The sequence below is a fragment of the Lepisma saccharinum genome, chromosome 16 (assembly GCF_977018435.1).
Source record: "Lepisma saccharinum chromosome 16, izLepSacc3.1, whole genome shotgun sequence".
Classification (NCBI taxonomy): Eukaryota; Metazoa; Arthropoda; class Insecta; order Zygentoma; family Lepismatidae; genus Lepisma; species Lepisma saccharinum.
The window spans coordinates 52,774,432-52,797,448 of record NC_139244.1 but is presented as its reverse complement, the minus strand read 5'-3'; the positions used below and the strand labels follow the sequence as shown (position 1 = coordinate 52,797,448).

Here is a 23,017-nt window from a genome sequence, read left to right as displayed (position 1 = left end):
GACATAGCTTTGACCCACTTCCAGGATATTAAGACAAGACCAACCTTTAATGACTTGACATATGCTCAGATCAAGGACGAAATAAGTACTTTATTCAGGGGAGCTTATTTGCCCAGTCAACCATTTCAAATAGCATTAGCAAGAAAACAGCTACTAACTGAAAATATTCATGTCTATGTCATAGCAAAGAAATCTCTAGTATTACAATACTTCCCTGGAGCCTCCGAAGAACAGATTATATCATATATCATAACTGGTTTGCGTTCAAAATTTATTGGATGCTTAACTAACAACACATTTTTGAAAACAGAAGATCTGATTTCCCATTTACAGAACTTTGAACGGCAAGAAACATTAATTCAGTCTCGTTTAGTTGAAGATCAGAGAGAACTAGAGAATGCGCTAGCGCAAGCAAGATACACTCAGTCAGTGAACCCACTTTCCTCCGTTCCTAGCTACTCATTTCCGATGCACAGCAATACCAATTCTCCCACCACTGAAATGCAAGTCCAGCATATTCCTCAAGTCACTCAAAGTCCACACGCTTCAGTCCCACAATATAATCAGTGTTCACACGCACCACCTCAAGCGAATAACATACATTGTCACCCAGTTAGTTCCTTGAATCCCCGCAGCGCGGAGCCACAATCAGTGACAAACAATGAAGTCAGTCACAATACTAATCTTAGTGGCGAAAAAGAGAAACTTAATCCAGTAGAAGAGATTACGAACCCAGTGGAGAGTTTATCTCTCTCTACAAAAGAGACACAAATACCCAATTCCGTATTTGACTTTTGCGCAAATATTCTCGAATTTTAACGTACCTCTAATAACTCAGTAAATAACAGGGACCAAAGAAAGTGAGGGGAATGATAATTCCGCTCACCGAAATACCTATAGGGCTAATAAAAGAGGACAATATCGTTCCAACAATAGAGATCAATCTCGGGGAAACGAAAGATCTAATTCACGAGGACAGTTGTGACGTTTTTCCTACGCTTTTATATCTTCGCGTGAAAAAGCGTCACAATTCCTCATTTCTTCGTACGCCTTGCGTCTTGTATGTTGTTTGGTTGTTTATAATAGTCTCCGCTAGAGGTCTCCACCGACCTCTCGCTCCGTGCTCGCTTCTCGAGCAGAAGGCTACACCAGTTCCGATTCTACAAGCTTCGCGATAACAACGACGTGACTTGGGTCACGGGTGAGAGAGAGAGCCTTACAGTGTGTGCCATGGTTGAGTGTGCAAGTTGCCTCGCGGGCGAGTCTTAACCTCCTTTTCTGACTTCATTTCTAGCACGCACTTTACGATACATTCTCTCTCCGAATTTGGACTATTCACGCGAAGCAGAACTCATTTTCCCTGATTAACTTTATACTCGTAAATGGAAAGTTGCATTTGACGAAAGCGTGAACTTTATCGCCGTCCAGTTTGATTTGGGTATTTTTTCCATAACCCGAATCAGGATACAGATTAGTGACTGTGAATGAATCCATGGACGTTTCTAGACGTGACGCCAATGTTCTGATGATGGAACGTGAAGGAAGGCAGGACTTCTTTTGACCAATCGTCCTTAGCAGTGTTGAATTGGTGTCTGATACTTCAAGTGCAACTAAATGGAGGTATGTACAGTGTCGTCTACTCCCCCCTTTATTTCTGCAAAAAAAAAAAAAAACCAAAGATCGTGAACTGTGATAGATTGGCATATCTTTAACTTAATTGAGTCAAACGCTTAAATGAGCATAAAAGGACTAAAAAAGTGGGAACCGACTAAAACGCTAGTTGTTCTAAATCGTTATTAACGTACTTTATCTAATTAAATAGCAACGAGTAGCCATACTGATTGCGTGATAATAATAACGCGAATGCATTTTTTGCGGGGTTGCCTGAATTAGTAATGTCTCCCAAGGCGTATGCGAGACACTTGAATTGCACCGTTGCGACTTTTTAAATGTTGAAATACTAATGTTAACGTGGCTGGCACAAGTTAAAAATTAAAATACTGGGAGCATCAAATAGGAGTAGGGAGTATAGTATTTCTTATTGTCAAAAGGAACGAACTGGGCCATTTATTGACAAATTGTAAATGTCTGAATTCTTGGTATGTTAAGTTTTAAAATGGCCAATTAAGAGGGTTCCATTAGAACTCGTGCGTGTTCTAATACTTGTTAGAATTTTGTAACGTGCAAAAATTATGTATATATTATCGCCATGTCAAATGATAAATGAATGAATGACAGTAAGAGTTGTTAAATGTTGCAATTGAGATGAATTCTTAAATGATACGTAAAACTAGATTTTGTACGCGATAAGAATATTCTTCATGTTGTTGTTATTTGAGAAGTTAATTGTTCTTGTTTCAAGATTGAATATAATAAATTTGTGACTCAAAACAATCTTCGAAATTTGCGTACTATTCTGTGCCACCCTTTTGCTCATAAACTTCACATAAAGGAAAAAGGAGAAGGAACAAAATTATTATTGGTAAGAAAAAAACTAGTGACGAAGTATATGTAGTGATGTAGATTTATACATGTGTTTATATTGGATTATAGTACGTATTTTTTCTAAATTGCAGGATCTCTTAAGAATTGATCAAGCCTGAGTGAGATTTTCCACGATATTTTGTGACCACATATTATATATATAAATCCCTTTTTTTTATTGCGCGAATAGCTGGCAATAATCATTTTATTCTCCTTAAGTTCGCGCAAGTATAGTTATTGGTTCTCCTTTTCGAGACTGAGGTGACAGCGCTAAACGCAGGCCATTACCCTCAACAATTCGAATTTGTAACTGTTGGTTGTAGCTTAAACTTAAGCGCGTACATTAAATTGATCCCGGACCTTCCCACGCTTTCCACGAGGCTATTTTGCCCCTTTTTTTTCCACGTACTCAACCAGCAGGTTACAAATTTCCTGGTATCAGAGCAGGTTATATTAATTTATACACCCCTAATATCACATTTTTTTTTCCCTTACTGATATTCATATTTTTGGTTCTATTGGAGTTACGTTCATTCCGCTTCATAACCTTTTTCCTGTTTAATAACTTTACCCTTTTGCCCCCCTCTTTTTTTTAACAATTTTTTTTTTGATAGACTTACACCCCCCTTTTTTTATGAGATTTCTTCGTACCCCCCTTTTTTTTGATCATTGGCTTTTTTGTTTTTCATTATTTTACGGTATATCTTGATGTTGCATTCTTGCAATTATTCCGTATTTTGGTTATTATTGGCTTTTTTTGTGTTTTGGCTATTACCTATTGAACATTCTAGATATCTTCGTCGACGGATAAATATCATGTCGACTCCCTTTCAAGGCCATTTGCATGGGGTTGGGTCAGCTTCTTTTCCCTTCCCGCCCGTAAATATACAACCTTCACCATTTTTACAGACCCCAACCTTACACACCCCCAGAGAACTTTTGTTGCCTTCCGATTATTCATATATTTCAAATTATATTAGATACACAACCGTTGTTGATCTTTTACGGGTATTACAACCGACGGATGGTTCAGATCCTGACAAGTTGTTCCATTTTTTGTTGAACCTCCATAAAATTTTGAAACTAAATCTTATAGATTTAGAATCTTTACTGTTGATGGCATTTACATCCACGCAAGGACCCCTTCGGGACACTTGGTATGATTCTCTTCACGAGAAATTCCCCTGGCCTATGTTTATACGTGTCATATGGTATCGCTTTGTTCCTTATTCCACGATGCAAAGGTTGTTAGATAAATATCTTCTTCGTCCTCAGCGAAGTGGTGAATTCCTCTCCACTTATTTGAATGACATCTACGAGGCTTATCATGTGTTACCCACCAATTGGTCTGAATCTAGTCTATTGGAATTTATGTTACTGAGTTTACAAGAGAGCACTCGTTTGCATTTAATGGGCTTTAATCGACCGACTTCTATCGCTAATTTTATTTGTTTATCTAGGGAGATATGGCCCTTAGAGTTACGTCGCTATGAACAACAACAGGAAAAATGTGCGTTACATCCTATAGATTCTCATCTTCCACGACCCTTACCAACCTTACCTGTCTTTTCTTCTTCTCCCTCTTCTTTGACTAATATAAAGGTCTCTGAAGATTTACCTTTTAAGGTCGTCTCACAGCAAAATACTAACTTATCGCACATTGAACCTTCTCCTGTTGACATAGAACGACATTTGCCATCGGAGGTTACAACTATACCTCATATAGAACATCCTTTGACAATTATTGACAAGGTTATGCCTATCATACAGGCCACCTTAAATTCTACACCGAGTCATCTTTTGGTCGACTCTGGCAGCTCTGTGTCCTTAATTGCGAGGGGATTTTTAGCTACCTTACGTCCCATACCACCTACTCTTCAAGATAATGTTCGTACGTTGCAAACTGTTAACAATCAGTCTATCCACCTTAATTCACGTGTGATTTTGACGTTGAAACTACAGGGCTTGTCCTGGAAATGGACTTTTTGGATTTCCGAAACTTTACCGTTTCCCGTCATTCTTGGCTCTGATTTCTTTTCCCATTCAAAGGGTACTATTTCCTTTGACCATCTGGTGGTTTCATTTCCTTATTCTCCGGATTCCATTCCGTTTGCCTCTTCTGCGCCTCCGGTAAAGAAACAAGATCAGGTACGCCTAGTTGACAAAGTTGGTTGCTCTCCAGCAAATAACTTGTCGAACAACATTACCAGTTTATTACGGGAATATGATGATGTTGTGACAGAACGTGTGGGTACTTGTACACTGGAACCTGTTTCAATTCCCTTAATCACTAATGTTCCTTTTCGCTCCAAACCATTTCAGTTAAACCCTACCCAAACAAACATTTTACGCCAACAAATCCAGGAGTTGTTGGACCAGGACATCATAGAGGAATGCGCCTCTCCTTACGCATCCCCGTGTTTCCTCGTTGATAAGAAGGACGGCGGTCATCGCCTTGTCTGTAGTTATAAGCATCTTAACCGTCTTATTGCTTACGACAATTTCCCGCAAAGCCGTATAGATTTGATTTTCCAACATTTACAAGCTGCTAAAGTATTTTCTTGCTTAGATCTTTGCCAAAGTTTCCACCAACTAAGGCTAGATGAACCTAGCAAGGACTTAACGGCCTTTGTCACCTCATTCGGTCAATACCGGTATACCAGGGTTCCTTTTGGTATCAATCTTGGCACACAATTACTGACTCGTGCTTTGGACAAAATTTTGGGACCCTTTAAATACAAATTCCTTGTGACATATGCTGATGATGTTTTGATCTTTAGCCCAGATGAAAAGACTCATTTGATTCATCTCAAATTGGTTTTGCAGGCCCTTCGCGAGGCTGGACTAACTGTCAACCCCGTAAAATCCAAATGGATGCAAACCGAAGTTAAATACTTAGGATATATTTTACGCGAGGGGCAACTTGTTCTAGACCCCGACCGTATTTCCGCCATTCAAGGTATGCCCTCTCCTAGAAATGTCAAAGCCGTTCAACATGTTTTGGGCTTATTGGGATATTATTCGCGCTTTATTCCATCCTATTCGGATCTTACTTCCTTCCTAACTGATAAAAAGAAAAAGGGCCTTCCCTTCACGTGGTCTGACGAAGATCAACAACAATTTGATAATCTCAAACAAGTTTTCCTCAAACATACCGTCTTAGCTTTGCCCGATTTTTCACGGGAATTTGTTCTGCAATGCGATGCTTCAGGATTGGCTCTGGGCGCTACCCTGAACCAACGTATGCCAGATGGGTCATTACGTCCTATTGCTTTCGCCTCTCGAAAACGGACAGACATAGAACGTCGCCAATCTATATACGAGGCTGAATGCTGTGCCATTGTTTACGGGTTCAAAAAGTTTGAAACATATTTAACCGAGAAGCACTTTACTCTTCAGACGGACAACCAAGCACTTTCCTGGCTTTTACGCCATCCCGAGCAATACGGCAAGTTTGGTCGTTGGTTGCTCTACTTGTCACTCTTTTCTTACTCTGTTGAGCACATTGCTTCTCGTTTGAATCCTGTTGCGGATTGCTTATCACGAATGTATTCACCTGATGAATTCCAGGTTTCTCCTCAACCCATCACTTCCCTTGCTTGTGCTGCTCCCAAATTCCAGATTATCCCTTTTAGTAATTCTGATATCCTTGACCTTCAGCACAAAGACTCTATCTTACTTCCAATCATTCAGAAATTACAAACGGGTCAATCATATAAACATTATGCTCTTTATAACGACTTACTTGTCTGGCAACCTCCACGTTCAAAATCCTCATTAGTTGTCGTTCCTCATACCTTACAACATCTTATTTGCCGTTACTATCATGATACCCCCGTGGGAGGTTCCCACTTGGGTGTTCAAAAATGTACTAAGAAAATAATGAATATATTTTGGTGGCCATCGTGTATTCAAGATATCAAGACATATGTTAAATCTTGTGATACGTGTCAAAAAGCCAAATTAGCTATACGTAAACCTCCTGGTTTTTTGTCATCAGAAATCATCAAGCACCCTTGGCGACGACTGTACATTGACCTTGTTGGTCCTTTGGTACGTTCATCAAAAGGGCATACATATATATTGGTGGTTGTTGATGCATTTTCTAAGTGGGTTTCCCTCTATCCTCTTCGGGGTCCCACATCCAATCAAATAATATAAAAACTTCGGTCCCTGTTTCTGGTGTTTGGAGCGCCTTGTGAATTGGTGTCTGACAATGCATCATATTTTCGATCTCGCTAGTTCAATTCCTTTTTATTTGAGTCTCGAGTCAAACACATCTATACCAGCGCCTACTATCCTAATCCTTCACTGGCAGAACGTTTTATTCGTAATCTCAAGGCCTCCCTGATTGCCTATCATTCTGACGATCACACTAAATGGGATGTTCATTTGCATGCTATTTCCTTCGCATTCAATACTGCGGTACAGGATAGTATACAAACCACCCCAGCGCAGATCTTGTTTGGAAGAGACATCGATGGACCTATGAACTTCTTTTGGGAATTTAAATCCGATTCAGAATTGGCTGGTCCTCCTTCCACGGATCGTGCTAAATGTTGGGCGCAAGCCTACCGTCATTTACAGAAGGCATGGTTGACAAGACGTAATAGATATGACCCTAACAGGCAACCTTCCTCATTTAAGGTCGGAGATTTAGTTCTCTATAAAACCTTTCCTCAGAGTAACGCCTTTCAGAAGGTTACTGCGAAACTCCAGCAACGTTGGGCAGGTCCTGCTAAGGTTTTTAAGGTTTTGGGCCCCGTAACGGTTCTCTTGGTAGATCCAGAAACTGAAGTTTTCCTCCGGAAGGTCCACATTTCCCATATCAAACCATATTACCTTCGAGAGGAGGCTTCATCAGAAGTGGAGTTATTGGACTCCCACGTGGCTTCACTTTTGTACCCTACCACCAGAGTTCAGAATTCACAGCGCTCTTCACGTTCCTTCCAATCTTTTTTTTGCAATTTTTGTCGTCGAGCAGGACATTCCGATTCCCATTGTCGACGGTGCCCTCCCTCTGCCCATTATACACCTCATGAACCTGCTCCCCGCAGATAATGTAGAGTATTGTGTATGTTTGACTCAGGTTTGGTCCCTTTTTTTCATTGTGTGTTTTGCTCTCGTACTTCTAGAATCTATTGAAGAGTAATCATTCTGTAATATTTAATGGGGTATGCACATTTTTTTCAATGATTCATGTATTGTGGTCTTAATATGTTTTGATGTCATATATTTTTGAATTTTGCATAGTTGCATTTTGCATAGTTGCAACGTTTTCTGTATTACTTATCAGAATTCTTTCGCCGCATAATATTATATTGGACCTTCCTTTTTATATCATTGTTATCTATATCAGGTATTTCTATGCTCAGTGTATGGTGAAATTGTGTGTTCTTATTCATGTAAATGTCCCCTCTCTTTCTCTTTTGCTTAGATATTGAATTTCTAACCATTATAGAGGGTACATCAATTGTCATTTAACATTTTTTTCATAAAGTCTTTTTTGATTGCAATCGATTCATTATCTTCACGCTTCATTTTTCATGATTAATGCTATGCTATATACATTATTGCATTATTTAAAGTGTGTAACTTATTTATAAAAAGTGTCTAGTTAGGTTAAAGATTCTATTCAAATCCTTAAATTATGGTTTTTGTATGCCATTATATATTTCTATATTTATTTGCTACTGGTTTGTCTAATGTCATATTTGAAACATGTGGTTATTATTATCTTTGTGTTTTCACAATGGGTCTTTTCTGTAGACCATTCAATGCTTAGAGGTATAAAAGATGCTCTCAGAAGGTGTTATTTGAATGTGGGTCTAGGTTATGTGCCTTTATTTAAATTTTGGATATTTTAATTATACCGATTTGGTGCCTTTTCTTTTGCCACAAGGGGGAGTTTGTGACGTTTTTCCTACGCTTTTGTATCTTCGCGTGAAAAAGCGTCACAATTTCTCATTTCTTCGTACGCCTTGCGTCTTGTATGTTGTTTGGTTGTTTATAATAGTATCGCGACTCTGTGGATAGACCACCCTGTGAGTATTGCCATAGGACTAATCACGAGAGTATTAGATTTTTTTTATAAACCAGATGAGGCTAATCCGTTACACTATAGTCATATTCGGTCTGCAAGAACAACTCTGAAGATAAATTCAGACCAGATACAGTTCCAATAAATGAGAAATATGGGTTATATTATATTATATTAACGCTACTATTCAGGAGAAACAAATTGATTTACTTGTAGACGTGAGTTCTCAAATTTCAATTTTTCCCAGGCACTTACTCCCTTCTAAAGTGAAAACATATAATGTACACTCCAACATTCAATGTACACTCCAACATTCAAGGTATTACAGGGACAAAACTAACTGTAACTGAGATTGTAGCATTCCCTATTATAATTTTTAAATACAAATATTCACATCCCTTTAGAGTTGTAGAATCAAAAACCCTTCCTCCAATCTTAGTAAATGATTTTCTAAAAACACAAAGGTGTGATATTTCACTAAATAATAATACTATTACCATCAATAATTTACGATACATACCGAAGTGTAATATCTCCAAAATGAAACAAACCACTCACACAGTATCACATGATATTTTTAGTCAAATTGAGAATGTAAATGTATTTAAAGGTACAGCTACAGTCACAGAAACAGTTCAGTTGAATCCGCACACCCGAACATACATTAATATGTCAATTTCCTTCCTTCCCAACCTACCAAGTAAATCAACTTTACATTTCACCCCATCTAAATCAACAATGGCTAAATATGCAATTACAATTTCAAATGCTTATGTAAATGTAAATTCAGCAGTCATTCATGTAATGAATCCTAATGACACTCCTGTTAACTTACAAATGAACACTCCCATAGGTGATATCTCATTGTGTCAAATTTTGGATGACGTCACATCTGTTTGGAATCCTGAGAGTAATGAGGTTAACCACTCATATACATGTATTTAACACAGTACAGTAGACCAACAGTTAAAGGAAAGCCAGCAAAAATACGATCCTTGCCCGCTTAACGTCAATCCAGAAATACCACCAGAAGACAAAGAAAAAATTCTTAAGCTAGTATACACGTATGCAGATATTGTTCACTGACCTGGTGATAGGTTATCTAAAAGTAATGTCTTGAAATATGATATCAAACTAAAAAATAACACTTCTGTATATGCCAGACCTTACCCTTTGCCATTTCATTATCGTGAACCTATGAAAAAGGAAATTAACAAGCTATTAGAGCAAGATGTAATAACCCACTGTATGGGCAGTCCTTATAGACATCCAGTACTATTAGTAAAGAAATCTGACGACTCTTTTATACTAGTTTCTGACCTAAGATAATTATTAAACATGCAAATTGAACCTCTTTCTTTACAGACACCCGATATTACTACGATTCTGACTGAAATGTCTTAAAAAAAATAATTGCGTTTTAGATTTCTCCAGCGCTTTCTTTCAGGTAGAGTTATCAGAACGTTCTAAAGGCATTACAGCATTCTCGGTCAACAACCTAGGCTCATTTCGTTTTGAACGATTACCCCAAGGAATATCCACAAGCAGTCAAATAATGAATAAAGTTAGTGAGTTGGCATTACAGGGAATAGATAGTTCTGAACTTTCAGTGTATACCGACGATGTGATTTGCTATTCCCAAAGCCTTAGTTCAATGATCAATTTACTTGAAAGAGTGTTTCAGAAGCTTCGCAAAACCAACCTTAAACTTTCTCCACGCAAATGCCAGTTTGCTTTCACTCAAATTAAGGTTCTTGGGCATTTAGTATCGATGCGCGGGTTAAAAGTATAATTTGGAGGCAATCATTGACTTTCCCCCCTCAGACTAAGAAGCAATTGCGTTCTTTTCTTGTCCTTGTCAATTTCATACGTAGGCACATTCAAAATTTTGCAGGATCTACAGAATGTTTATTTAGGTTACTCATGAAAAATGTAAAGTATTAATGGACAGATGCACATCAAAAGAGTTTTGACACGTTGAAAAAATGATCACCTCCGCCCCTATTCTCCGATCATATGACCCCAAGCGCCCGTCATTTGTGTACGTGGACGCTAGTGCAGATGGCCTTGGTGGAACATATATGCAGCATGATGATGAAGGGAACCTTCATCCTTGTGCATATTGCTCAAGATCACTCACCGACACAGAAAAGAAAGCAGACATATTTTCGTTAGAAGTACTTACTTACTTATTCCGATGCTCTTCTACCGATTGGTGTCGAGGTTTTACAGAGTGCTCGCCATCTGTCACGATCTTCTGCCAACTTCCTTCATTCACTCCACGAGATGTTCCTCCTGCTCAGGATATCCTTCATTCTCTCATTCCATGTCCTACGTGGTATTCCTTTCGGTCTCTTTGCATCCAATCCTCCCATTCTTGTTTCCCATACCTGTTTAGGTACTCGACGTTTAGGCATTCTGCTGAGGTGTACAAACCATCTAAGTTGTGCTTGCTCAGCATCATGATATATTGGTTTTGTGTTTAATGTTATTCTGATTGTTTGATTTCTGATTTTGCCCGTTCTAGTCTTACCCACTGTTCTCCTCAAATATTTTATTTCTACTGTGTGTAAGTTTTGTTTTAGTTTCCATTAATTACCCAGGATTCACTTTCATATATCAATGTTGGTACATAAGTTTATTTGTACACAGTCATTTTTTTGGCTTATTTCCTTTTTTCCTAAAAATCCTTTGTTCATGGAAAAATATAATCTGTTTGTATTCTTTATGCGAGTGTTTAATTCTTCATCTATTTTTCCATTACTATTGATTGTAACACCTAGATACTAAAAACTTTGTACTTATTTAACTCTGAATCATCAAGACTTATTATGCAGGGTTTTTCTATTCTCCCTATCCTTAACACAGTTGTTTTATCTTTGTTTATTTTCATATATTTCTTTGACATATTACCATTTATTATTTCTAAATTTCTTTGTAGGTTTGCTTGTGAATTTGCAAACAATACAATATCATCTGCATATAAAAGTTCAGACACAGTTACAGTTTTCAGTTTCCAATTTCCTACTCTGAATTTTCTCATCTTTGGTTTTATTTCTTTCAGAACATCATCCATCAGAATGATAAACAAGTATGGAGATAAAATATCACCTTGTCTTACTTCTGTTGTTTTTATGAATTCCTCTCATCTGTTATTGCCAGTTCTGACATGGCATCTATTTATTTTGTAGGAACTTTTTATTGCTTCTACTAATTTTTTGTTTACATTGTTTTTCTTTACGGTTTTTCATAGCTCTTGCCATGACACCTTATCGAAAGCCTTTTCCAAGTCTATAAAGCATAGGTATAATTCTCTATTGTATTCTATAACTTTCTCTATTATTTGCCTTATTGTAAGTATGTGATCTTCGACACTTCTACAAGGTCTGAATCCACTTTGTGTCTCCTCTAATTTATCTTCTATTTCTTGTCTTAGTCTAGTTTCCAAAATTCTTGAATAGACTTTGCCAGGCACTCTGAGTAGTGAAATACCACTGTGATTTCCGCATTCCCTGTTATCTCCTTTCTTATATATTGTATTAGTATTGATATTTCCCAATCCTTCACTATATTCTTTTCCTTCCATGCCACATTTATTATTCTGAGCAACAGATCTTCTCCTTCCCTTCCCATATACTTGATCATTTCTGGAGCAATGCCATCATGACCAGCTGCCTTTCCTAGTTTCATTCTACTAATAGCTTTCTTTAACTCTTCCCGTGTAATTACTTCTTGTTCTACATCTAATATATCTAGTTCGTTAGAAGTAGCAGGTGCTTATTATGTACTGAAAACCTTTGAATTCTTCCTTATCAACCATCATTTCACAGTCCTGACTGACAATCGTGCGTTATCCTATTTACGTACCATTTAGAACTTATAAGGTGTTTTGGAACGAAGAGCATTATTCCTTCAAAGCTTTGATTTTGACATCAAACACATTAGCTCCTCCCAGAATTGCCTGGCTTATGCGTTAAGCCACGCAAGCCTACCAGTTACAAATACAGAGAAGAATCGCAACGATAAGGATGAAAATGATAATGAAAATGAACTTTTTCACCCAGTATTTTTCTAGTCAGAAAATTTTGATATTAAATCAGCACAACGTAGTGACCCTCATTTGCAAGAAATCATTCACATCTTGGAAGATAATCCCCAAAGTACTCCTAAGTTTGAAAAACTTTCTTATTCCTTTGTTTTGAAAAATGACGTTTTGTACAGAAAAACGAAAATAAAAGCAGGATTTAAAGACAAGTTATGTATCCCACAAGCATTGAGAAAGGATGTATTTCAATTAGTTGATTTCAATTCCATGATGGCAACACATCAAGGTGGTCACAAGACCTATAACCTTATGTTGTCACTGTACTATTTTCCAAACATGAAAAGGTATGTTTATGATCACGTTCATAATTGTATCCCATGTTAAATTGCAAAGAGACCACAGGGATCAACCCCTCACACTCTCCACATCTCCCTTCCTTTTCGTCAAATACACATAGATATTTGGGGACCATTAGTGTCCTCTAAGAAAAACAAGAATAAATACTTTTTGTCAATGATAGATAGCTGTACTAGGTACGCTATAATTACCACTTTGCCTAATCATGATGCAGAATCTATTGCTTCGGCATTAGCTGACAAGGTTTTTCTTGTATATGGAATACTAGATATTATTTATCTCGATCGATCTTCATCGAACTCGAGTTTATTGATAAAGGAGCTCGCAAATATCACCAGTGTCCAGTTGCAATATATTGACACCGCTGGCCATTTCAGAAATGGAGTAGCTGAAGCATCACTCAATTACTTGAAGAACATAATGAGGATATATGTACTAGAGAAAAGGATGAATGGAGTAACTATTTTGCCAGCGCTACGTTCAGTCACAATATTAGTCTTCATTCAGGATTAGGCCACACCCCATACTATACATTATTAGGTCACAATCCCAGACTTTTGGCAGACGCTGTACTTCCTACCAACCCTGACAATATATCCCTTTCAAACGAACAGAGACTCGAACAGCGGACATCTATACGAAAGACAGCACATGACAACCTTCACAAACGATTTGAACAGCAAAAACGTTATTCAGGCAGACGCACGCGCCAGTTTAAATACTCATAAGGGACAGCTTGTTTGGCAACTGAGTTCGACCCCAACACCTGGCGCCTCAAAGGCGTTTGCTTCTTCGTAAAAGTACTACAAGGGCACTATCAAACGCAAAATAGATGGGAACTCTTATGAGGTCACTTTCATTGCTGGTCGTGGCAAACCTAAAACTGACACTATTACTGTATCCCGTCTAAAACCTAGGTATGATGTTGATAATTCAACACTCCTGACGAAATACTTACTGCACTGCCCCCCCCTCCACTTTTTACACCTCCACTGAAATATTCGCATATTCCCGTTCCGCATCACTTTATCACGCAAAACTCCCACTCGTTACCACTGCACGCTTGAAACAGACCTTTGCTCCCTGCAGAATTTCTCCTCTTCCTCCCCTCTTTTCCTCGCCTAACGAACCCATGCATCAGAAAGTTAAAACACAATAATAATGCAAAATTAATGACATTTCCCCCTTACCCCCTATGGATATTAGTAGATAGTTTGCTTGTTTTTAATCAATCATTTTACTGTTTATCATATTGCTCAAGTTAATCAAAATGGATGAATAATCCACATAAGTCAGAATTAATCAATAAGTTTTGATTTGACTCACTGCGTATCCAGCCAGCATGGTACTCACGCCTTTGTTTTTTTTCCCATTCGCCGGTCCATGTTACGCTTCAAATGAAAAAAAAAGATAGAGCAACTACGAAATGAAGTCAGGAAGTAAATAAGCTGAATTGGTGATTTTTGTCGTGCTAAGTCCATAAGTCACTTTTGCAAGGCGAACTCTTTACATTTGTAAATGCCAGCACTGAAAATGGATTACTCCTGTCATAATAAACAGATTCAAGCAACTTGTTCTTACCAACATTATATGTAACGTAATGAAAAATTCACTCTTTAGAACTATTCCCGTGTTTTTTTTTCTCGTTCCATCACATCTCATTGCGTCACATCTGGACGACCTGGGGTTGATCTGGACGGTCGAAGATCGACGGAGTTCGCTTCTCGACGACTGATTCCTGATGATGGAGTAGACGTTGAAGACAGAGTGGAGAGAGGGAGGATACTTCATTACAATAAGTTATTGTGACTTATGAAAGAAACAGAAAGTGTCCCTCTGAGCGATTGGAAAGGGACGTTATGGGTAGACAGTAATCATCATCGAGACAATTTGAAAAAGAAAAACAGGTGGTGGTTGATCAGGCATTGGCGGCGCTTCTCGATGAGGCTGACAAGGGACGGGGAGCAAAGGCCTATGTAAAGATGTCTCGGGGCTACAAGATAGACTGTAATTCAAGGGGAGAACTGATTGTCGGTTTGACTGAAATTTCGGTAGCCCCAGGCTTGGCTGTCGTTGAATTACAGCAGCATGAGCTGATTATTAAAAAGAGAATAAATGAAACAACTAGAAATGCAGAAATTGCAATCAGGGTTAGATTTGTATAATATGCGAGAGACATCTCAGAGCCTTGTCTGCAAAAAAGGATAAAGGCAGAAATCAGTATCTCCCGGACTCCAGTCCCGGCTCCGATGAGCCACTTCTTCCGGTGACCAGACGTTTCGCTAATTACCCCCCCTCCCCCACCTTTGTCATAGTACATCACCATACGTCCCAGTGCATCGAATACGACCTAGTGAGTCTAACTACGTCCCAATACGTCACATTGCGTCATGTTACGTCATTATGCATCATAGTTCATCAAAATGCGTCTTGTTTGTGTTTTAACGAATCATCATTTACAAACATCATGTGCTGTCTCTTCTGACACTTCGCCCTAGTGCGTCGGGATGAGTCACATTGACTCACGTCAGTCGTAAATGTTGCGAAATACTATGTATTTCTTCAGTGACACCTAAACACAGTGATCTGGAATACAGTGTTTTTGCGCTTATCCCTCTGTGTCTCCTCAAATATTGTGCACTACAGTGCGCACGTACACATTAATATTGCACATATGTCACGCTGTATTTCTATTTTCTTCCGTGACTCACCGTATGTAGTGCGTCCCTGTGAGATTTAATGTGTCAGTGTGCTTTAAGTGTATTCTTCGATTATACATGAGCCCGACCCTGTGGCCGAGTGGTGAGTCTAGCTGCACACGCGGCCGCGTGCAGATCGTGTTTTCGCGTTAGCTGTTTTTCCGTGTGGCAGGTAAGGCAAATACTCTTGAGTTAAATTGAGCAAGCACTGTTTTTGTAGTACGTACATGCTAAGTGAGAAAGACTAGAAGGAAGACAAACATGCCGGTACAGAGACAAAATACGTTGAAATTTATTTTTCGTAGTGTAAAATCTAGACCTACTTCGCTGGATTTACATAAGTGGTTTCATAACACGTACGGTGTAACATCGAACCAAGTTCAAAGCTTTGAAATTGATTACTATCGAAACTGTGTATTTGTGAAATTTGTAACGAAAGTTGTGGGTGAGCGATTATTAAATGATTATGGAGCTGAAGTGCCCTATTATGATGCAGACGGACGGCATAAAATAGATGTGGAATGGGCAGACCAGCAGAGTGTTTTCGTAAGTGTGCATGTAGTGCCAGACGAATTAAGCCACGATGCGATTCGTAATGTAATTAGTGAATACGGTGAAGTGCTGAACGTAAAGGAAGAGAGGTATTCAGAAGAACATATTTATAGAACACGAACGGGGCGCATTGTGTTTAAAATGGCCCTGCGGAAAGCAATCCCTTCGTACATTACCATACAAGGAGACAGGTACTGGGTAACTTATTCTGGTCAAGTACGTACGTGCAGTGGGTGTGATTTGGAGGGACATAACTTCTCAGAATGCCCCTCGAGAAGACCCCGCGTTAATAGAACTGGACGAGTCCCTGTTAATTTGACCACTGAAACGACCCCTATGGTATCCCAACCTACAGTACTTCCAGTACTGACAAGACCCCAAAACTCGAATACAACATCAAGAGAAGAGGTCAATTGCCATAGATCCAACCCCCATTTCACGAATGAAACAATAGAGACAACCGCTACGGATCCAGAGCGTCAAATACAGTTAACACCAACCGACCCAAGCCAAACGAAGAGCACCGAAAAAGACAAAATACATAACGAACAACAAGGTGAAAGTGTAGGTGAAAGTGAAGAGAGTAGCCAACCTTCCAGCTCCAACTCCAACCCCTTAACAACACTAGATGGACCTGACAAGGTACAACACACCTCAGGAATTCCCTCACAACTCGGAAATGAAGCAGACAAGAAGATAGAATTCCAAAAAGTAGACACCGGCACAGAAGGTGGATCCGGGGATGAATCGAAAACAGAGGATGAATTTCCGGCAATTACCACGGATAAAGGACAACGACGCTCTTCAAGACACAAGCGATCCAGACCACGATTCGTCCCGCCAATAAGCAAGAAGAAAAAACCCGGGGGAGCTCTGCCTCAACATACACAGGTATCTGGGGAGTCCTGAGTCCACATCCATGGGTATCTGCACTAACAGAAGAAAGGAAGGAGTGACCACTCCTAGTGTAGTATCCAAAGTTATTTGTCGTGTGCGTCATAGAAAAAAAAGAAGAAAAATACTGCAGGTGTACATTCTATAATATTTCTTCGAGAGAGTGGAGTGAAAACTGACAACACTAAACATGATTATAAACAGGTTAGTTAGAAAAAAAAAATAGGCAATGTACCTAAAGGTAACAGTGTTAATAGTACTAAATTTTCCACAAACCGATTTCGTGGACTGAGTAGTAATGTTGAGGAGGTTTAAGTAATTGTTGTAAGAGTGAAATGATTGTGGTTATAAGAAGGGGTTTTGCTAGGGGACTGAGAGGTATGATAGAGTGATCGAGTATATATATTTTTTTTTGTATATATAAGTTTCTTCTTTTTGTAAAGAAGACCTACGATTTGTACCACTCTGTTCCATTTACTTGATGTGGTACTTTTGTCATCTATTGGTCTTATTGTATTGCGGTGTAAATGTCGGGTATAATGGTTACAAGGAGAGCCTTGGCAATAAGGGGGATACAGCGTCCCTGATAACATGTAGGACGACTACAATAGATATGTTTACAACACTCAGAATAGGCACGATTAACATTAACAAACTACAAAACAGGAATAAACAAGAGGCGCTGGGTGACTTTTTTATCCAGTCGTCTCTCGATATAGCCTTCCTCCAGGAAGTTCAAGTGATAAATTTTCAACTGCCCCCATCTATAGTAGTATATAATAATGCAAATTGTCAGGCAACGGGGACTGCGCTTCTCGTGAAAAATACGGTGCCCATCACTAACGTTGTGTGTCACCCTAATGGGAGAATTATATGTGCGAAAGTGGCAAATGTTTGGATATGCAATATATATGCCCCATCAGGTACAAATCAGAGATCACAGAGGAACAATTTTTTTGCGACAGATGTGGCGGCTGAATTGCAAGGTGTAAAGGAACATATCATTTGTGGCGGCGACTTCAATTGCGTCTTGCTTCCACAAGATCAACGTCCTGGTTTTGCAACATCTAATTCCCTCCAAAAATTGGTGTCTGGTTTTAAATTGGTGGACGTTTGGACAGATAAATATTTTGATAAGCAGGGGTATACTTATATTAGAGACAATTGTGCGTCCCGGCTAGACCGGTTCTATGTTACCCCGGCACTGCGTCAGAAAGTTACTTCGATTTCTCTCACCCCTACATGTTTTTCGGACCACCTGGCGGTGATAATGGCAATTAACATTGATCTTCCCTTAGTGCCTAGGGGATATGGGTATTGGAAAATGAATACGTCCATTTTGTCTGATGAGGAATTTAAACGAGCATTTCATGAGCAATGGAGATTTTGGGAGACGCATCGCCTTCGACGTACTGACATCCTTCGTTGGTGGGATGAAATTCTAAAACCTGCAGTTAAACGTTTCTGTATATCATTCTGTAAAGAGAGGTCTCGTGACTGGAATAATAAATATCACTTTTATTATCGTGTGTTGCGTGAATTAATAGAAGAAGCATCGGCAGGACGACCGGTTCATACGGAAATTAAACGTATACAAGCAATACTCTTAAATATGACCGCCCACAAACGTATGGGTGCAAAAATTCGAAGTAGACTGCCTCAGTTTGACCCTGAAGAAGCGGTGTCGATTAGTCACGTGATACAAGAACGACAAAATGCACAACGGAAACTCATTACTGAACTCGCAGATGGAGCGGGTAATAAAATCATAGCACCTAAGGACATACAACGTACAATATATGAGCATTATGTTCGGATGTTTTCGCAGCACCAACCTGCCAATTCAAATTATGATTCTGTTGTGGATGCAGTTACGGAAGTACTTTCCGATGATGATAGAACTAAGCTTGATGAGGATTTCACATTCGAAGAAGTATATAAAGCGGTGAAAGCGTCAAAGCCTTTCTCCGCCCCTGGTGTGGATGGGCTTCCTACATGCTTCTTTCAAACATTTTGGACGCTAGTGGGGCAGACTTTAACTGAGTGGGTCAACGCGGCCTTTCAGCAACATAAAATGTGCAAGACTTCCAAGACAGGTATTATAGTGTTAGTACCGAAATGTGCAAAGCCGACAGAGATCACTCATTATCGCCCCATTACACTCCTGTGCACCGACTATAAAATTTTCACACGATGTATGCTTGCACGTTTAATGCCGTACTCAAGCAACTTGGTGGGGGACATGCAATATGTATATGGTGAAAATAAAAACATTTATGCAGTGTTGCAAACGCTGCGTGAAGTGGTTACCAGTAATCATAATAAGAAAAATTTAAAGGATCAAGCGATTTTAGCTTTGGACTTCGAACGTGCGTTTGATTCGCTGAACCATAATTATATGTTTCATGTTTTGCACAAAAGGGGCATACGGGGGAATTTTCTCTCAGCACTGCAAGGGCTATATAAAAATGCTGAATCGAAAATACAGATTAATGGGTTTCTGACAAAATCGCTTAGCATTGTCACAGGTGTCCGACAGGGAGATCCCTTATCCATGTTGGCTTTTTGTATTTCCCTAAGTCCCCTGCTTGCCTCTCTGGAAGCACGGTTACAAGGAATAATTATTCTGTCAAAGTCGCTAAAAGTTTTAGCTTATGCGGATGATGTCAGCATTTTAGTGCAGTCACCTGTTGATGTGGACACGGTTCATAAACTAACGACGGAATTTGGGGTGTATTCAGGCCTTCACATAAATGTAAAGAAATCCTGTTTGATGTTTTTAAATAATTCTCCACCTCACACACCAGTTCAACACTTCCCTGTTGTCAACATTGTAAAAATACTTGGTGTAGTATTTACGCCTTCTTTGCAAGGAATGATACAAGTAAATTATGATCGAGTGATTGGGAGTGTAAAAGCAGTGCTACAAATTAATAAGTTTCGAAACATTAGCTTGCAATCACGAGTCACGTTTGTTAATGTGTATGCTCTTTCGAAAGTGTGGTTTATAGCCAAAATACTTCCGATGCGAATGCTGGATGTTACAAAGCTGAAAAGTGCAGTGAACTGGTTTGTTTGGAATGGGCAGTTGTTACGTGTAAATCACGAGACCTTGTGTTTAGATAATGCTGGGGGAGGCTTGAATCTTGCACACGTGCACCACAAGAGCCAGGCGCTCCGCATTCAAGCGGACATAGAGACGATGATTCAGAGCCCTGATAGCCTTACAAGTCATGTTCTTCGAGACTGCTTGGCCCATATACAGTTGGATCCCCCCATAAACGTGACTAACCTCCCCCACAACCTTAGGTACCTCCGTGATACCTTAGTAGAGATCTGCTATGGCTTGTTACAAACTCCTACCCTGCCTGTTCCAGTGGTGTCGCACATGTACAGAAGAATGCGTGTAGCGTCTCAACAGGCTGTAAAGATAGTTGCAAGACACCCGGAAGGTCGTTGGCCTGTGGTGTGGAAAAATATACACGCGAGGCATCTCGCAACAAGAATACGATCGGCGTGGTTTGTTATAGTGCATCAAATACTACTGACTCGAGTGAAACTCTATGATCTGCACATGGCAGATTCATCATTATGTTTAATATGTAACGTGCCTGATAGTTTAGTGCATAAGCTCAGTGAATGCTTAATAACCGCTACGTCATGGAAATATGTTGCAAAACTCGTAAGTGTCATCTGTCGTACCAATGAGAAGAATATTACAATTGATCATCTTCTGTTTCCCAATTTTAGTTATTTCCCTAAAAAGAAACAGAACAGTGTATTGTGGTTACTGGGGCAATATGCTTGGTTTGCCTCTACTTATCAGCAAGTTGACTTTCATGAACAATTTGTGCATTATTTAAGGCACACATTTCAAAATATGTCGGCAAACAAAAGGAACAATGTCTATGCGAATTTTCTAAATGTAATATATCCTAGTTTGTAAAACCTGTATAGTAATCATGAAAAGTTTGTTATAATCAGATGTAAATAGTAAAGGAAATTAAAAAAAAAAAAAAAAAAAGTGGTTAGCACATCGCGCTGCGACGCCAAGGGTCCCGGGTTCGAATCCCGGTCGGGCTTGTTGTTTGTGAATGTCCATTCCTCAATTTCATCATTTCATCACTCATCCCCATCTTCGCAAATTAGCCAAGAGGCACAAAACGCGAAGTAAAATAAACTAAATCAAATAAAATCAAAATCGATTATACATGTGCTTCCTGTGCGACACATTGTGTCATCAGACCCGTCGATGAGCAGTGTCGTACTCCAACATCGTTTAATAATGAGACACATTTCCAGGTCTTTCTTCCTTCAAGTATTTTAACTTCTAATTGGACTTTCGTGTGCAAAAGCCATTTTTACATTTTTGGTGTGTTTTTCTTTTACTAACACTTTTCGCACGTGGATTACGTCTGCCATAGACTATTTATTATTTTTATTTTTTACCTTCGCTACTCATGCAAATAAGCAATTATTTTACAATAACACATGAACATTTGCTTTCTTTTCTCCGCTGCATGGTGATTTTTTTTTTGGTGAAGATTTTTACTTTTATGTCACAATGACAAGTGACGTGACAGATGTATTAGTTTTTATTTTTTGTGGTTTATTTCTTTTTGTTGTTGTTTTGTTAATAAACATAGTAGTAGTTACCTTTCTTTGGTCAACTCGCAACCATCGAGAGAATGGATGCGTTTAGTGAGGGGAATGATGATTTATAATGAGTGAAGTTAGAGAAGAGGCTCGTTTAATGCTCTCTTCACACTGTTCATTAACCTCCCTCCTTCATCGATTGCCTCCAAGTTAACCCAGGAATGCGCTGCATTTCATATTGCTTCAATACTCAAGTCATACGGGAGGATACGAAAGTAGCCTCACCGATAGAGGACTGGAGGAGTAACAACCTATAGTCCGGCAGGAGTATAAATGCGAAGTCCGGAAGGACATCGCTCTCATTCGCCTACAGTTTTACTCTGAATCTGCTTCGATACACTCAGCGCGGGATAACGGAGGACAAGTTGGTCAGAGTCGAAGTACTGACTCTGATACGATATGGACACAACATACATCTTCTTTTAGGACAACTTTGGCCAGGTATGATAGTGTGGACAGAGCATTGTCACTCATCCATATATCATCATTTCCTTCATTGACCGAGGGGGTCCCTTTGGAATTAGTTATGAACCATAAACCTCTCGCTTTGTAATTTGCTACATCCCGGTGACTCTCGATTCCCAAGGTTCAATTAAGTCACACATCAATATATACACACAGAGCTGCGTGCGTATCTACGTTAGGATCCGAGAATAGTGCAAACTTCACAAAAGTTGGGTGTGTATTGGAGAATTATTATGTATATGTATATTTATATGTACGTGTAATGTATATGTATATGTATATGTATGTATGTATGGATAGATGTATATATATGTATGTGTATATATATATATATTGTTTTTACTTTCAGGGAATTATGGACCCTGGATATGTGCGTGAGTTCGATTTCACAGCATATGCAAAGCAGTTCAAACGCTTTGATGGTGAATATATTGTTAAGATACGTTTCACTGAAACAGACGGAACGGTAATCTTATGTTACGACTTTCATTATTTTTTCGAGCAGCCATGAATGGGTATTGCGTGTTGAAGTAGAGATTTTACAATAATGAACACAGATAAGATATTTTCCGTTTGTTCGAAATATAATTAGTAATGCTGAATAAATAAAATACTTTATCATTCATCTGTTTGTTTCTTCTATTTCTTTTTTGATAAATTCCATTCCCTACTTGTTTCTACAGGAAATGAGCCACAGTGTGCGCAAATTCAGGTCGGTTCAAAATTACAAGTTTTATAATTGAGATGAATGAAAAAAAAATCCAGTATTTTGTATTCACTGTTATTCTTTGAAGTTTAAATCTTTATATTCATCCTTTTACAGAT

At 38.9% G+C, this 23,017-nt stretch overlaps 1 protein-coding gene across 1 annotated transcript in view; it reads left to right on the top strand.

Moving 5' to 3' along the window:
• LOC146000082 (uncharacterized) overlaps window positions 1–22,815 on the top strand; it is a 55,953-nt gene extending 33,138 nt beyond the window's left edge. The window contains exon 4 of the mRNA XM_083137414.1: window positions 22,542–22,815. Coding sequence (XP_082993540.1) covers window positions 22,542–22,703 — 162 coding nt within the window. The 3' untranslated portion in view covers window positions 22,704–22,815. The remainder of the gene's footprint in view (window positions 1–22,541) is intronic.
• Window positions 22,816–23,017: the final 202 nt, after the last annotated feature.